At 45.5% G+C, this 17,461-nt stretch overlaps 1 protein-coding gene and 1 long non-coding RNA gene across 6 annotated transcripts; one reads left to right on the forward strand and one right to left on the reverse strand.

Moving 5' to 3' along the window:
• Positions 1–441: 441 nt before the first annotated feature.
• On the forward strand, positions 442–17,126 carry LOC306644474. 4 transcript variants are annotated; one of them, XR_013759396.1, is made up of 4 exons: positions 442–1,054; positions 3,309–3,404; positions 3,703–9,300; positions 17,004–17,126. It is a non-coding gene; the product is annotated as an uncharacterized lncRNA (long non-coding RNA). The 4 variants fall into 4 exon arrangements; XR_013759395.1 differs by having other exon boundaries at positions 3,309–9,300; XR_013759397.1 differs by lacking the exon at positions 442–1,054 and having other exon boundaries at positions 1,723–3,903; positions 9,145–9,300.
• On the reverse strand, positions 11,238–12,758 carry LOC306644462 (putative N-acetyltransferase CML1). 2 transcript variants are annotated; one of them, XM_079111475.1, is made up of 3 exons: positions 12,646–12,731; positions 12,301–12,530; positions 11,238–12,098 (listed from the first exon to the last, which is right to left on the reverse strand). In XM_079111475.1, the coding sequence occupies exon 3, from the start codon at positions 12,066–12,068 to the stop codon at positions 11,340–11,342; it is 729 nt and encodes a 242-aa protein (XP_078967601.1). In that variant the 5' UTR covers positions 12,069–12,098; positions 12,301–12,530; positions 12,646–12,731; the 3' UTR covers positions 11,238–11,339. The 2 variants fall into 2 exon arrangements, with proteins under 2 accessions (XP_078967601.1, XP_078967600.1); XM_079111474.1 differs by lacking the exon at positions 12,301–12,530 and having other exon boundaries at positions 12,646–12,758.
• Positions 17,127–17,461: the final 335 nt, after the last annotated feature.

Genomic DNA, 17,461 nt, shown 5'->3' on the forward strand with positions numbered 1-17,461 from the left:
CACCCTTGTGGGAGGCCTGCCATCCCTTTTCCTCAGCCTCCAGCATCTCTTATCCAGCATACCAGGCTCTGTCTGAGGCCCACTCTGGTCCCTGCATATACTTGATAGAAGCTTGAGGTCTGTGCCATTCTCCCTGGACCCTCTTGTTACAGGCCAAAATCCAGGTCCCTGGCTCAACAAGGTGCATCACACTCAGGCTTCTCCCTGCCCAAGTTTTACTGTTCTAAGAAAAATCTATCCTTGGAAGTCCCCATACTCGCCTCCTTAGCCTCTTCTTCATTCAGCTAAGCTTTTGTTGTACCTCCTGGGCCACAGGTGTCCTTTTCAGCAGCCAGCAGTGCTGATGGGCTCCCGACATGGTCGGATGGTGGGTGCTCTGTAGTAGCTCAGAACCAGCACCAGCACACTTGTTACATATTTTAGCTGAGGATATACCTGAAATAGACAAGTGCAAAACAAAAGCACAAAATTCCTTCTCATGGAATGAACTCTTCTCTATGGAAGGGATGCTTCCCTTCTAAAACTGAACTCAACCTCTGCCATATGCCCTAACCTTACAGACCAGTCAAGATCGTGGCTTTCTCTCCTTTCATGACTTTCTGAGCAGGATGACATAGAATCTGGCATTGGTTTGTAGTATTTTACTCAAGCTTATTGTGAGCCAGGGGCCAGTGGGCACTGGGGTTGAGCAGAGATGTGGTCCAGGGGGGCTGTTACATCAAAGGAGCTCCTCAGGAACATTGGGTGTCTGGGAGACCAGTGGACACCTTCACAGTTGTGACAAAGGCCAGAAGGTGGAGGCAGATTCATACGCTACTGGGAGAGAAGATAATGAGTCTTCCCAGGGAGGAATCTTGGGCTATGATCAAAGAGAGATTGGCTTCTACAGGCAGAGGGAGGAGCTTTTCAGAGGGTACAGAGGCAGCTATCAACCCTAAGGAAGGATGAAGGCACGGCTTTTAGGAAATGGCCTGAGAAGGAAATGGCCTGACTGGGATCTGACCATGCAGGGCCTGCAGCATGGACCCTATTCCCAGAGTACAGGAGGCCATAGGTACATTTTTAACTGAAAATGGACTTGACCAGAGTATGGGGGGCAGAGACAAGGATCTGATGTGTGTGTGTATGTGTGTGTGTGTGTGTGTGTGTATCACTGTGACTGCACATGGAGAATGGTAACGAGGAGACAGTAGTAGAAGCAGATACCCCTAAGAGGTAAGTGCAGAAATGGAGTGAGAGACAGGCCCCAGGTATAGGTGTGTAAGTTGTTTGCTACAAGAGCACCTGGCCTCAGAGGGTTAGTAAAAACAAAATGGAACCTGTATCATTTGCCAAGGCAAGAGGCCTGGCTCAGAGCTGAGTTGGCCAAAAGAAAAGGCCTTGATTTCTAATTTGCTTAAAGGCATTTTTTGCCCACTACCCTGCATCCCATCGTCTGCATGACCTGAAGTAGGAGCCTTAGTCAGTATTCACAAAAGAGCCATCTGGTTGACCAGAGACCCAGGAGACATAATGGTGACTTGGACCAGAGGGAGGTGATCAAGATGGTGAAACCTGGACCATCTGGAGGTGCATTTTGGGACAGAAATAGCAGGAATTAGAATCATTCACATGGGGATGAATATAAGGAAGGAGTCAGAAATGAGGACTAGAATTGTAGCAAAAGCATCTTCAAGGACATTAGGGAGAGGGAAGATTTGGAAAGATTAGAACTTGCCTGTAAGTTGTGCTGTAGGAAAACAGAAACTGGGACCTGGTAGCTGGAACCCAGGGCCCCTGGTGGAGTCTGCTGAAATTAAGGATGTTAGATCAGAGCTCAAGTTTAACTTTTAGCATCACTTCTGACTGGTGAGTCTATGAATATTTGTTACATTGTTCTCAGTACATTTAAATATTGTTGTCTTTAAAGACTTGACTGTTAAGAAGAAGTTGATCTTAAGAGGGGAGCAGAGGTTTTTAGGGTACAGGTGAATGCTCCTAATGAAAGTCTGTGTAATATTAACCAGTCATAACAAGTCAAGGAGAAGGGGAAAAGACTGTGGACTGTCCCTGTCCTTTATCTCCCCCAAGGTTTTTGTGACCTCCCCAAACTTGGTTTACATTCAGGCTTTTCATCTTTCCCAGGCTTCCAGGTAGCATCTGCTTTTTTTTTTTTTTTTTTTTTTTTTTTTTTTGTCCTTTATGTAAAGTTTTATTCCACAATCTAAAGTTTTTCTACTTTAAGTTGAAAATGCAGCTTTGTCACATATGAAATGTCCACACATTTAAATGTCCTGACTCATTTAACAACTAATAATTGAGCATTTATTATATGCCAGAATATCAGAAACATTATATGCTTTTAAAAATTTTATTAGTATATTATATAGTTATACATAACAATGGGGTTCATATTGATGTATTTATACCTGCATGGAATATAATTTTCTCCATTTCAACCCCCAGTACTTCTACTTTTCCTCTCCTCGTCTCTCCCTCTTCTCCCCTTCCTCTACTCTACTGGTCTTTCTATTTATTTATTGGTTTTTTTAATTGGTGCTTTATAGATATTAAATGTGGAATTTACTGTGACATTTTCATGTATGTACATAGCATAATTTGGTTAATTTCATTCTGCAGTTTTTTTCCCATTTCCTGTCCCTCTTCCCTCATCCACAATCCCCTTCCTCTAGTCCACTGATCTCCTTTCTATTGTCATAGGCTCCCCTGCCATTTTATTTCCTTATTTCTCTCTAGCTTCTGCATATGCAAGAAAACATTCGACCTTTGATTTTTAGATTGTGGTTTATTTCATTAGCACGACGTTCTCCAGTTCCATCCATTTACCAGCAAATTTCATTCTTCTTTTTGACTGAGTAAAATTTCATTGTGTATATGTTCTTTATTCATGGAATTTATCCAAAAGAACTAGAATCACCATCCTATAGTGATACAGATATATCAATGTATATAGCAGCACAAGTCACAACAGCAAGTTATGGAAACAGCATCTGCATTTTTGAGAACCCCCTCTGACAGGAATGACTCATTTTTTAAATTAAATGTTAGATACATCGCTGCCTCCCCAGCATGACACACCTGAGGGACTCAGGACACAGTGCATGGCGGAAATATCTAAATACAGAATTACTTTGGTAGAATGTTGAACTTGATAAGACTTTTATGTTGCAAGTGTGGAAAAGTCACCTACACTTGCCTGAAGGAATAGAGGTGATGGAATAGCTCCTGAAATTGGCAAGACCAGAATGAAGACAGGGTGACATGAAGATGGATTTGACCTTGTGGTTTTTCTTCTACTCTGGTTGTAGGGTCAGCATCCTTCCAAGACTTGATGCATTTGGGTGTAGAATACTCTCCAGTTGTGATTGAATCTGTAGACTTCCTCATTTGCCACTAGCTGAAAGGTGAGGAATTATACCTCAGCATTTCCAAAGTCAGTGGATTTCAAATGGTTAGTCTCAAGTTCACTCACATTTTCAGGGAACTTGTTGTGTACATTGAACAGCATAGACCAGCCTGGGGTTATCTTAAAAGGGTTCCTTTCTTAAGGACATTGGAACCCTAATGGAGACTGAAGGCCAGTTGTGATCCCAGGAAACTGAAACTCCAGTAGACATGGAGGACCTTGTGTGCTAAAGGATGCTAAGACCCATAGGAAGGGAGGCCATCTGTGTTCTCAAGTGTGCATGCACTCCACTTCAGATGCACCACTAGGAGCCCAAGGACACCAGCACTTAATGGAGATGGAGGACCACGGGGAGCCCAAGATAACTATACCTACGTCAAGATACAGAATCAGTGTGATCCAAGGTTACTGGAATCCTGAGAGAGAGGACAAACTACTATTAGCCCAAGGACATAAGCACCCCAGTAGAGATGTATGACCTCTGGGAGCCTCCTTTGGTTAGTAACTATAGTTTGATTCTGATGACTTCCACAATATACAGAATCTGAAATTTACTAATACGACCATTTTTAAGTGCACAACTAAAGAGACATGAAGGACCTCATGATGCTGTGCAGTTTTAGTGTCTGTCCTCAGCTCCCTTCAGTCCAGCCCTGAACCTCAGTGTCCCAGGGTAGGAGCCTGCAGTAAAAATCCAAGGGCAACCCCAGGTCTCACTCCTATAGTACACATCCTCCCAGGGCCCAAGACCTGACACAAAGGCATGGCTGGGAAGACACTGGCTAATGAGGCTTCCCTGCTTCTGGGGAGGAGATAAGTCCTTTCTGGCCTGAGTTGCTGGCGACATGGAGAAGAAGACAGGTGTTGGGTGGGGCAGAGGTAGAGCCCTCCAAGCTCAGGATTCCCAAGCAGAGCACAGGAGGTGCCTAAGTCCTGCACTTGAGCCTGAAGGCAGCCTCACTGGCCCGCCCTTCTGACTGCTGAAGTTCAGGGTTGATGGTTTCAGGGAGCTGTGGCCCAGCCTCCTTCTGACAAGATTCTACTTTCCTGGTGAAGGTGCTGGTTTGTCTGAGCCAAATTTGGGGGTTCATTTTCTACATCAAATCCTCAAGTGATACCAAAAGGTTGAGCCCTTTTAAAGTAGATCATTTCTGTAATCTCTTCATTTGAAGAGGCAGTACTTCCAGTTCATTGTTGATTACTAAATAATGGGAGAGGGTCTCAGAGCCCCACAGGAAGCAGTTCTGGAATTGGGCATTTGCTGCAGATTGTGCCAAAGTAAATAAATAAGGGCTGTGCATGTGGCCTGGATGCCAAAGCTTTTGTGATCCAGATCTTGCTGATGATGCTGAGTGGTTGTCAATGAGGCCTATGAAAGGAAACAGGGCAAATGAATAACCCAGCACCTTGAACTGTCATAGCTAAAGTTCATTTCATTCCCACGATATGATTTTTCTCCAGAGGAACACACAGATATATTCAAAACACTAAGCAAGTTTAAAAATTTTTTTTTTCATTAATTGGAATTAAGGGAAAATTTTCCTCCAGTCTTTATGTTGGACTTATATTATAATTTGGATCTTAAATGACCCCCAAAGGTTCACATCTTGAAGTCTTGGTCCCCTCTGGTGGTATATTGGGAGACAGTGAAAACTTTAGTAGGTGGCATAGTGGAAGAAGCAGGTCACTGGGGCGTGCCCTTGAAGGGGATATTGGAACACAACCCCTTGCACTCTGTTTCCTGTCTTCCACGAGGTGAGCAGCTTAACTACCACATACTCCACACCATGACATTATGCATTATTATAGGCCCAAGTGACAGGGTCAAATGACAGTGGGCTGAAATCTCTGAACTGTGAGCTGCAATAAATCTTCTCTCCTTGTAAGGTATTTTGTCACAGTGAAGCTAAATAATACAATTTGGAAGTCCTGGTAGTCTGACAAAGGAGTCCCAGAGCACTGTTTCTAGAAGCAGGGCAAGGGTAAATAAAAATAAAAACTAATAGTGAATTTTCCCTGTTTGGGGGTGGGGAGAGGTAAGAAAGCCAGGAGTGGTGGCACATGTGTATAATCTCAGCTCCTTGGATGATGCAGGCAGGAGAATTCCAAGTTTGAGATGAATGTGGGCAAGTGAGTCAGAACCTGTCTCAAAATAAAAACAAAGGCAAGGATATAGCTCAGTGGTAGAGCACTTACTTAGCCTGTGCAAGCCCTGGGCAATCTGTAGTAATGTAATAAAATAATTTGAAAAGGGAAGAAATATCCCCTCTCTGGTTTCTTTAGAAAAGGTACAGCTTCCTCTGTCCTTCTGAGATGTGCTCAAATCTTAACAACTAATAAGCTTCTTGCCAGCTTAAACACAGGTCATCCTCTCAGGGACTGGGCACCCTCTTCACAGTGGAACCATCAAGGGAGACAGGGCCCTTCCTCCCAATCTTTGGGGGAAGGAGGAGCCTAATTTGGTTCTAAGTGGCAAATCTACCCCTTCATGAAGATTGGAATCACTTTTTCCTTTGCCTAAAGTCACTTAGCAAACAGAGATGAGCAGGTGCCCTAGATGAATGCTGAGTGACCAATAGTGCTGGTGAGTCCTCTACTTGAAGACTGGTTAGTGTTTACGGGCACAGTGTGGAATGGGTGTATCTGCTGGGTGTGTTACAGGACAATTGCTCTTTCTCTCTCATGACCTCCTACGGCTTCCCTGTGATGAGCATCACAGGGGTCTAATGCTTCTCCTGTGATGAAAGTGTTTCCTTTTTCTCTTGTCCTGCAGAGAGACTTTCTGAACTGGGAGGAGATGTAAGGGTTTTGTTGTTGTCCTTGTCTTTTGTTTTTTTGTGGTTATGGTTCTGGGGTCCTCTACGACTGAGTCACAACCCCAGCTCTTTTTTTTTTATTTTGAGGCAGGATCTCACTATGTTGCTGAGGCTGGCTTCTAACTTGGGATCCACCTGCCTCAGCCTCCCAAGATGCTGGGACCAACCATGTGCACTGCTGTGCCTAGAGGAAAATTTGTTCTTATTTCTATTTCTTTTTTTTTTTTTAATATTTTTGTAGTTGTCGATGGACCTTTATTTCATTTATTTATACATGGTGCTGAGACTCAAACCAGTGCCTCACACATGCTAGGCAAGTTCTCTACCACTGAGCCACAACCCCAGACCCATATTTCTATTTCTTCATGGCCAGAGGACTTTATCTGGGGCCTCTCACAGCAGGAAACAAGATTAGAGCAAATATTCACTCCTTCTGTTCCCTTCTGACATCAAGTCCAACCATTACAGTAGCTCTTGGAGGCTTCATGGGATCCACAACAGTTGAAAAGAGGAATTCACAGCACTTTCATTTCCGACTCTTCTGGGCATGTGCCAGGTACCTTTTGCTCAGGGTCAGCCTGCACCCTCCTACACCACAGGGGACCATAGCAAGCCTGGCTTATCAGAAGGCAATCCCAAGAGAGCAAACCAGGGGATTGTACCACCAGAGGGCACTTTCGCTTTGCAGAAAGGTTGTGGAACTAGGCCTGAGTTTTTCCCCTGGTGAAGGGAAAAATGAATGCAGTCTTCACATGGGTACCAGATGAGTGGGGGCAGGGTTGCTGGTATCCCAGGGGGTCATGTCCTCAGGGTTGTGGCCACTGATCTGACTCAAATACTCAGGGCTGATGCTTTGTGTTTGGGTTTCTTACTACTCTCACACACATGTTTTTCACTCAGCCAAGCCCTGTTTAGAAACAAGACAAGGACACTAGCCAGACCTAGAACCAATGGCAGAGCCAAGGGGTCACTTCAGAAGACCACAAGATGGCTTTCTGGGCAGGTGTCACATATTTTACAACTCAGTTTACAACTGCATCAGATTCCTCCTTCCCAGGTTCACATGTTCAGACTTCCATAGGAAACCTCTTGGGCCTCTGTGAGGAAGAAGGGATTGATTTCTGACAAGTCTCTGGTCCATGTGCCCAGGTGCAGCTGGAGTCATCAGTGGGCCCATGGAAAGGAACTGGCTTTGGGCCTGGTCCACCAGGCCTGCGTGACCTGCACCTGGGTTCCATTGTCACCCCTACCTGAACTCCCTGCCTAGGTAGTCTCCCTACCACACACTCAGCTCCTCTACCAACATATCACTAACATTGCAGCATCTTCACTCCTCAATGTCCATCCAGACAGCATTGGGGAGCAACCAGCCATAGGCTGAGCAGCCCTTTCTATAGCCAAGTCTTCTTGGTGCAGAGAAGTGTGACTCTACCATGGAGGGAAGACCAGACCTCCCCAGAAGCTGCACATCCTGAGATTCATCTTTGTCCTGGATCTTCTTGCCCAGGGTCTTTAGGCCAGTTTACTGAGCAGTAGATCACCTGCCTGTATAGATTCTCCAGTATCCCCTCCCTGGCAGCCTTCTCAAGAGAGGCCCTTATGCCAGGTCCCTTCTCATTTATCCCTACCCACAGCACCTATTAACAACTGCAATTCACACCTAGTCACCTGCCCACCTCTTCACCCTACCTGGGCCACATTTTCTCATTACCTTCAAGAATATCCATAATGCTGTAGATATATATTGGTTTTTAATTTCTATTTAGTGACCCCATAAAGCAGGAATTTTTGTCTGTTTGGTGTACTAATGTATCTTAAAATTCCAAGAACAAATCTGGCACCTAGTTGGGGCTCAATGAATGCCTGTTGACTGACTAAGCAATGGACAGACAGCGTGTATATTCCAAGTCGCACAGGGACTAGGAAGAGACAAATTCACAGAGAAACTTCAAAGCTAAGCTTCCAAGTCCCTCCCTCACTTGCATGGTCCCATTCCTAAGTCCTATTTGAATTTTCGATTTTACATTCTGAGGGTAGGCCCCAAAGTGGCTATGCCTAGGCTCTATACAACAAGATTTACTCTGGGGCAAGGCTGCCTTTCAGAGGAAATATGAAATTGGGAGTCAAGCAAGATTCAAGCCTAGTTCCTCTTTCAGTATATCTTAATCTCTCTGATCCCTGTCCCTAATTTGTGAAGCTGGGATCAAAGTGGCAATGCCCACTGCTACTTGGTACAGTAGCCACTTTCTTCCTAAGAAAATATTTCAACATTATTGCTCTCTCCAACCTTTAGATCCTCCTTGTGAGTTTTGAGTCATCTAAACTCTTCTAATATTTTAGATGAAACCTAATAAACTGACTTATTTAAAAGTGTAGGGTTTGAGGATGTAGCTCAGGCTGTAGAGCACTTGCCTATCATGAGCTAGGGCCTAAGTTCAAATCCAGCACTGCAAAATAAAATGAAATCAGGTAAAAGTTTCTGACATTTCTCAATATTCACAATGTTGTACCACCACCATCTTTATCAAGTCCCCAAACATTCCTATCACTTGTACTCCAGCAGCCATTACCCTCCCCAGTTCTAGTAATACCCCAAGCTGTCTGCATAACCTGCTTTGGATTTGCAAATTTATCAGATCTCATGGTGGAACATCATGCTTATATTTTAGAGTGCCACAGTCTGGAGTTCTGCTTTGTCTCCCTATTCCCTTTAGCTCACTCCTTGACCCAGTAATGCTCCCTGGCTGGGAGAGTAGTAACCAGGCCTGGGAGCCTAGGCAGGCACAGGACACTTCTGCCCTCTGCCTCCTGGGAACCTGGCCACCATGTTTAAGCAGAAGCAAACTGTCCAGAATGAACACTCACAAGCTAATGTGAGTCTTGTGGACATAATAGGCTTTGTATTCACCCTTGTTTGTACAGGCAACCAGGCAACTTGGCAGCTGGTGTGGGCACCCTATTGTGAGGAGGCATAGACCAGAATGAAAGCAGAATGAAAGGCTTCCTCCCTGCTCAGAAGTTATCTTTCCTACCCAATCAACCCTGTCCAACTCTTGAAAGCATGGTCGCTGAACAAAGGTATGTGTTGGGGAGAGTGGAAGAGAATGATCCAGGCCAAGGGACCAACATGTTCAAAGATGTCCAAAAGAATGAGAGCTTCCTTTTGGAACTAACTAGAGCAGCTAGATGTGTTTGCGGGGTAAGTGGAAGCTCTGGGAAAGGGGAAGGCCAAGCTACTATCTCGACTCTGAGTTTCCTGAGGGAACCCTCCAATGATGGGGTGGGAGTCTTTAGATAGCCTTCAACAGTGCCCAGGATTCCCATCACCTCACTATGATAGTGTTTCTATCTTAGGACCATCCTTTCCCTCTCTTCCCCTCAGGCCTCTGAGCCCCAGAATGGTCTGATACCATGTACATTTGGATGAGTAAAACCATTTCCCTGAGATTGAATGAAACTTTCAAAGCACTGAGACCATCCTACCTCTTACCCACTGGGAACTGCTCCAGGAAGCACTGGCCTTGCTGGGAGAGTGGAGCTGGTGGCAGGAGAGCAGGGGAACTGCATGCCCTCCTCCTCCCCTCCTCACAGGGGCCGTCCCAAGGGCGGCCATTAAATTAAAAGCTAGAAACATAACCACAAATCAGGAGGCAACAGATTTCTGAGGCAAACAGTAGGGGTTGTGAACAAGAAAGGAAACCCCTGTGTTCCTTATTGAAGTTTAAGAGAATCACAAGGCCTGAAGGAGGAGGAAGAGATACAAAGGACACTGTGGTAGCCATCAAGGTCAGCAATACATAGAATGGTATGGGGGTGAATGGTGGTTAGGGTGAAAGTTGGTGCCTGTGGTCCCGGAGAACTTGTCAATCATGTTTGGAACCACCCCATGATCCTGAGAATGAATCTCAATGTAGTTGAAATGGCTCTGAAACAAGTCCAGTTGGAAGAATTGGGCAGGGTTTGGCCCACCTGACCTCTCAGTGGAGGTAAGCTGTAAGCGGAAGACGCTGCCATGGTGGGAAATGACCTCCAAACTGCTCCAGAGTCATAAGACCTGACTAAGGGGTACATGAATTCCCTGGAGCAGCAGGAGGAATGTTGAGGGACAGAGAGAGTTCCAGACCCACATGGGCACGTTAGAGTTGAAAATGAAGTACCTGGGAGGGACAGCCCTGCTAACATCAGCACTGAACCACCACCCAACTCATCCTGTGTCAGAAGCTTCTCGGATGACATAATCAGGCCTGAGGCACCTATGGAATTCTAAACTCCCTCAGCATTTGAGAGAGAGGCTGGTCCTGACTGATTCCCAAGCATAGCAGATCTGGTCTACTTGCCAATCCCATGTGGTCTTCTAGACAAACAGGAAGGGTCATGACTGACCTCCCCTCAGTTGTGTAGGCCCTTGTGACTGGGTTCGGCCAGTGCCTTGAGGGTTGTCCCATATCCAGTTCTTCCCATGAAAACCTGCCTCCCTCCATTCTCACCCAACTTCTTCCCACGAGCCAGGGACCAGGAAGTAGTGGAAGTAGAGCAAGTCACTGTCCCAGTTCAACCCACACAGTAGGGGGCTTCATGCCACCCCTGTGCTCTGTGACTCTGTAGTTCCTCTACTACAGAGCCAACTCAATTTCTCCCTCCTAGCCTGGAAGTTTCCATAGGTGACACTTTCAGGAACTCAGAAAAGCTATTTCTCCATTCTGCTATAGGCTTTGCTGTTCTGCAGTGACCTTGAACCCTGCTTAAGGTGGAACTGGATGCAGCCCAGTATCCTTGGCACTTCATTCAACCCAGGACATTAGAAAAGGCCACCTGAGGCCCAAAGCACTGCCCAGCCAAGCCTAGCAGAACCTGCTGGCCCACAGGCATTGAAGCAAAACATGTATATTATTGTTTCCTGTTGGTTTTATGCAACATTATTATGTGACTAGATAAATGAAAAGGGAAAAATCTAAAATGACTGGAAGAAAAATCCCGGTGTCCATACCCACTGTCCAACCTGTTGGATTCAGATGTACAAGAGCAATAAACTTTTATTGTTTATACAACTGAAATGTCAGGGGTTGCTTGGTTCTAGAGTAGATGATCAGATCCTGTCTGATACACAGGGAAATAGATCACAATCCCTCTTTCTGAGCAGAAGGGAGGGGGTATGTTAAATCAATTTTAGGAATAGCCAATATCTTCCAAATCATACTGTAGAAAGACTGACCTGTCTTCTGGAAGCCCATACCTTGGTAGAGTGCCAGGGCACTATAATGCATCTTGGTAGTCTCAATGAAAATTTCATTGTAGCCCTGATCCCGGGCAAATTGGAGGAGGGTCCTGACAAGGGCTTTTGCAATCCCCTTACCTCGGTGTTCCACGGCCACCGAGAGGTGAAGCAGCTGTAGTTGCTTCTTCCCCAAAGGAGGGTCTGCAACTGGGAGAGCACTTACTGTGCCCACCACCTTCCCTTCAGACTCAGCCACCCAGTAGCAGGAGCCACATGTACTCATGTAGGATTTGGTGATGTCAGCCAGGTCTGTGCGCAAACACAAGGCCTCATGAATCTTCCAGGGAAAATTAGCAAGCAGCCTCAGGAAAACAAGTAGGGTAAAGGTGGACATGATGGTCAGGAGCCAGGAGCCAGTGACCAGGAGTAGAGTGAGGGGCACTCCAAGTAAGAACAGGAGGATTCGGGGCAGCATCAGCATATGGCGGAAGGTGGCAGGAATGTGCTCAGCCAACCCACTGGAGAACAGGGCCAGGACACTTTCATTGTCACTCTCCTGGTATTTGCGGATGTGATAAGGAGCCATGGGGAGACTTCTGTGTCTGCAATCTCTAAATCCAGGAGAAGCCATTAGACCTGCCTGAACAGTTTCCTGGCAATCCTGGAAAAGAAACAGGAAGCAATCTTGAGTGTCTCCAGGGCACCAGGCCTCCCAGGGACTATGGAGACCCTGCCCAAGAGTATGTCTCATAATATCTAATTGGAACCTTGGGTTCTCCCTCTCTAGCTGTGGGGCATTGGGTATGCCCCTAAAGCTCTCTGGGTTTGTGTGTCTTCATCAGCATAACAGGAGAAAGTCATACCTGCCTTCTAGGATTGTCCTGAGGATTCAGTAGAATATCTTAGCTAAAGCCGTGATGTATGCAGTCCCTTCCCCGCTGCTCTCATTGCCCCAGTATGGGCTCTCTGAGCCTTGCTTCATTAGGATGGCTCCCAAAGTGCTTTGGACTCTCTCCAGGATTCATATTGGAGGAATCCTGTGTTGCCAGGCACAAGCTCAACAAAGCCTCCTACCTGATTGTGAAGGTTTAGGCTGCTGAGAAAGCACAGGACCAAGCATCAAAGATAGCCTGGCCTTCAGATCCCCACCATGGTCCTGACTCTAGATCTGTACTGAGAGCCCTGATCTTGTACCTGCATCCTCTTACCTGCTTCCGCAGAGACACGAGGATCCAGAGTTCCTCAGTCCTCAGCCTGCAATTGACACCCAGGAGAGACTGTCTCCCTATTTCTGGGGAGAGACCTAACAGTTGCCCACGTCATTGGCTGGCTTCTGGATGCTTGTTAATCATTAACCCCAAGGTCACAACTGGATGGTAAGGAGAAGAGAGCTCAGGTCCACTCAACTTTTTAAATCCCAGGTAAAAGACTTGCAGGGGAAGCAGGATCTGGAATGGCTGAGTGTCCTGCTTCTTGTGGGAGTCCTGCCACCCACTCTCATCCAGTGCACTTGACCATTTCTGAGGCCAACTCTAATCACTGCACATACAGGCTAGCAACCTGGGCACTGTGGGGTCTCTCTCCCTGAGCAGCAGTTCAGATTCCCTGGCTCAATATCAAGGTACTTCACAGTTGGACTTCTCCCTATCCAACTTCCCTGGTTCAGGAAAAATCCATCCTTGGCAGCCCTCTGAGCTCACAGAATCAAAACTTCCATGCAGATGCAGGAACCCTGTAAGAACAGGGCCTGAGGGTTTGAGTCACTGAATACTGCCTATAAACATAGGCACCAAACTGGGTGTCCTGAAGAATGAATCCTCAACATTGTGCATAAGTGATGTGACCTGTGAAGTAGAGAAGTCCCAATATTCTGAATTTATGCATATTCTGAGACTCACTCTGTACTATCTCTGGTTGTGATTATTATGGGATAGGCAAGAGGAAGAGGTGGATAGTGTTGATGAGGGGTGATGGGGAATGAATGAGGAGGAAACCAGGGAGCATGTTGTAAGTCTAGGCTCTCTAAACATTGAGTAGATTTTTCAGCCTTTTCTCATTGGTTTCCAGAAGCAAATATATTTTCCATGATAATGAGCCAAATTGGACCTTGATCTCTATGAAGGTGCCCTGACTTCATGGAGGCCACAGCTCACTGACAGGCCTGGTACTGGTGGTCATTGCCACCTCTGTCCTCCACAGTGCCACACATTTGGTCGATGAGCACTGACTTCACTTTCTTAGGGTACTGTCTTGTTCTTAACATGTAGTCATCCTCTTTGGAGCTTAAACTATGATAGCAGCAGCTATCATAAATAAGATGTGAGGTCATTAACATGTGAAAACTGTGTCCTTTTGTCATTAATATATAATTTAGAGAGCATTCAATTTACAACTGGTAGCATTTTAATTGCCCAACTCAGAGACACTAAGCACATTCACATGTTGTGCAATGAGAACAGATTGCAGTGTTTATCCTTCTTTCCTCCTTTTGGTCCAAACCTGATTCTCGGGGCTGCTGGGTAGGAGGTTGCAGCCAAAACCCAAGGGAATGCCTAGGACTGAATTATAGGATCTGGAGCTTCCCAGAGCCCCCCAACTGACACAAACAGCATGTCAGTTCAGACCTTGGCTGACATTGCTTCCCTGCTACCATTTGGAATTGAAGATAGGCACAGGTTTTGGGTGGAGGTGAGGCAGTTGTTAGCAGTGTGGGGATTCCCAGGTGCAGTAGGGGTTTGCAAAGGTCCTGCACTTGAACAGAGGGCAGTCTCAGAGAACAGTACAGGGGTAGATTCTCCTATGCCCTCAGCTTCATGGTTGATGCTTTAAGGAAGATGAGGGCCAGCTCACTTTAAGGCAGAGTCCCTTCTCTTGGTGGTGAAGATGCTGATTTGGCTGAACCAACTTTGTGGGTCCATTTTCTTGGCCACCTCTTCAAATGTGTCTGTGAGCCAAAAGGTCCAAACTCTAAAACTAGATCATTTGAGAAGGTCTTCCAGTTGGAAGACTTCACAATTCAAGTTCATTGTCATTTACTAAGTTATGGGAGGAGTCCCAGAGCCTCCTGGGAAGCTGGCTGGAAGTGGGCATTTGCTTCAGAACATGTCAGCATGAATACATAAGGGGCATGTGTGTGGCCTGGATACAAAAGCTCTTATGATCCAGATCTTGCTTTTAGTATTGAGTGGCTGCCAATGAGGCCTAGGTAAGGGAACAGGGCAAATGAACAACCCAACCCAGGGAGCTATCTAGTATAACATTCATTTCACTTCCTCAAAATCTTCTAGAAAGGAACATGCAGAACATTGATACATAATACACAGCATGTTCATAGTGTTGTTGTGTAGTTTCTGCTAAGTCTTGAGAAAGAGAGAAATTTTACGTCCATACAGTTTGTATTTAGCTCCAAAGACCAGGTGGCCTGACCCAGGAGTCTCAGGCCACTGTTCTCTGAACCAGGTTAATGACCAAGGAAAATGAAATTGAAAAGGCTGTGTTCTGCATGCTTAGGCAACAAAAAGGGGGTTTGGGAAGTCTGGGGCGTAATTCATTACTAGAACTTCAGCTTAGTATGAACAAGGCATTGAGTTCCATACCCAGAACCACATAATCAAAGAAACCACACACACACACACACACACACACACACACACACACACACACACACACACAGAGAGAGAGAGAGAGAGAGAGAGAGAGGAGAGAGAGAGAGAGAGAGAGAGAGATCCTCTAATTCTATTTATTTATTTATTTATTTATTTATTTTGGTACAGGGGATTGAACCCAGGGGTGCTTAACCACTGAGCCACATGCCCAGCCTTTTTTTATATTTTATTTAGAGACAGGGTTTCACTGAGTTGCTTAGGGCCTCACTAAGTTACTGAGGCTGGCTTTGAAGTTGTGATCCTCCTGCCTTAGCTTCCTGAGCTGCTGGAATTACAGGTGTGTGCCACCACACCTGGCTAGGACTAGACATTTATATAGCATAGTAATGGCATTCACAGCTATCATTTGTTGAGTTTTTACTGTATGCCAAGTACACTAAATGCTTTCTTTAATTATTTCTTTTTTTTAATTATTTGAACAAATGGGATCCATGTTGTTTCTCTATTTGTACATGGAGTCAAGGCATACCATTTGTGTAATCATAAATTTACATAGGGCAATGTTGTTTGATTCATTCTGTTATTTTTTACCCTTCCCCCCCACCCCTCCCACCCCTCTTTTCCCTTTATACAGTCCTTCCTTCCTCCATTCTTACCACCCTCCTTATCCCTAACCCTAAACCTAACCCTAACCCTAACGCTAACCCCTCCTACCCCCCATTATATGTCCTCATCCGCTTATCAGCGAGATCATTCGTCCTTTAGTTTTTTGAGATTGGCTTATCTCACTTAACTACCCCATTCACAATAGCATCGAAAAAAATAAAATACTTGGGAATCAATTTCACAAAAGAGGTGAAAGACCTCTACAATGAGAACTACAGAACACTAAAGAGAGAAATTAAAGAAAACCTTAGAAGATGGAAAGATCTCCCATGTTCTTGGATAGGCAGAATTAATATTGTCAAAATGGCCATACTACCTAAAGTGCTATACAGATTCAATGCAATTCCAATTAAAATCCCAATGATGTACCTTACAGAAATAGAGCAAGCAATTATGAAATTCATCTGGAAGAATAAAAAACCCAGAATAGCTAAAGCAATCCTCAGTAGAAAGAGCGAAGCAGGGGGTATCGCAATACCAGAACTTCAACTATACTACCAAGCAATAGTAACAAAAACGGCATGGTATTGGTACCAAAATAGACAGGTAGATCAATGGTACAGAATAGAGGACACAGACACAAACTCTAATTCTTTTGTGAGCATTTTCCTCAGAAATGCTCTCAACCCTGCCCCTAATTTGTGAAGCTTGGGTCAAAGTGGCAGCCCCCACTGGCCCTGCTCACAGCAGCCACTCTCTCCCTAAGAAGACCCTTTGACATTGATTGTCTCACTAACCTGTTCAGTGCTCTCTGTGGATTTAGAACCATCTAAACTCTTTTCTTCTACATTTTTAGATGGAATCTACAGAAAATTAACCTAGTTGAGGTATAAAATCTGTGCCATTCGGTTCATTCTTAATGTTGTGCTACCACCATCTTTATCAAGTCCTCAAACATTGCCACCTACCCAGGAGGACTCTTATACTCCAGCAGGCATTGTTCACCACTGCCCCTTCTCCCCAACTCCAGTAACACCCCCAGCTTTCCGAGCAACCTCCTTTGGATTTGCACGTTTCAATTCAGATCTCATGGTCAAACTTCTTGCTTATTGTGTAGAGCACCACAGTCTCAGGTTCCTGTTTTCTCCCTGTTTCCTTGACTCAGTAATGCTCCTGTCTGAGAGAGTGGTGACCAGGTCTGGGAGCCTCAGGAAGCACAGGACACTCCTGCCCTCTCCCACTGGGAACTTGGCTACCATGTGCAGGAAGAAGGAAACAGTCCAGGATGAACACTCAGAAGCTTATGTTAGTTTTTGTGGGCATAATAGGATTTGTATCCACCCTTGTTTGTGCAGGCATCCAGGCAACTTGGCAGCTGACATGGGGACCCTATTGTGAATAGCCACAGATGAAATTTCAATGGAGGCCAGAATGCAAGCAGGACGAAAAGCTTCCTCCCTGCTGAAAAGTAATTTTCCTACCCAGTCAATACTGTCCCTTTCTTGGAAGCATGGTTGCTGAACAAAGGTATGTGTTGGGAAGAGGTGAAGAGAATGTTCCAGGTCAAGGGAACATCGTGTTCAAAGACCTCCAGCAAAAAGAGATCTTCCTTTTGCAGCTGACTAGAGCAGCTGGCTGTGTTTGGCATGTGAGTGGAAGTGCTGGGGTAGGGGAAAGCCAAACTGCAGTGCTGGCTCTGAGTTTCCCTGAAGGAGCCCTCCACCAGTGATGGGGTTGTACTCAGTACCCAGGAATCCCACCAATTCAGCATGACAATGTTTCCATCCTGGGCCCATCCTTTCTCCTCTGCCCT

The sequence above is a fragment of the Sciurus vulgaris genome (genome assembly GCF_902686455.1).
Source record: "Sciurus vulgaris genome assembly, chromosome: 14".
Lineage (NCBI taxonomy): Eukaryota > Metazoa > Chordata > Mammalia > Rodentia > Sciuridae > Sciurus > Sciurus vulgaris.

Bases quoted from the DNA above. Each gene is read 5' to 3' on its own strand.
- LOC306644462 (XM_079111474.1), bottom strand. From the start codon at position 12,068: ATGGCTTCTCCTGGATTTAGAGATTGCAGACACAGAAGTCTCCCCATG.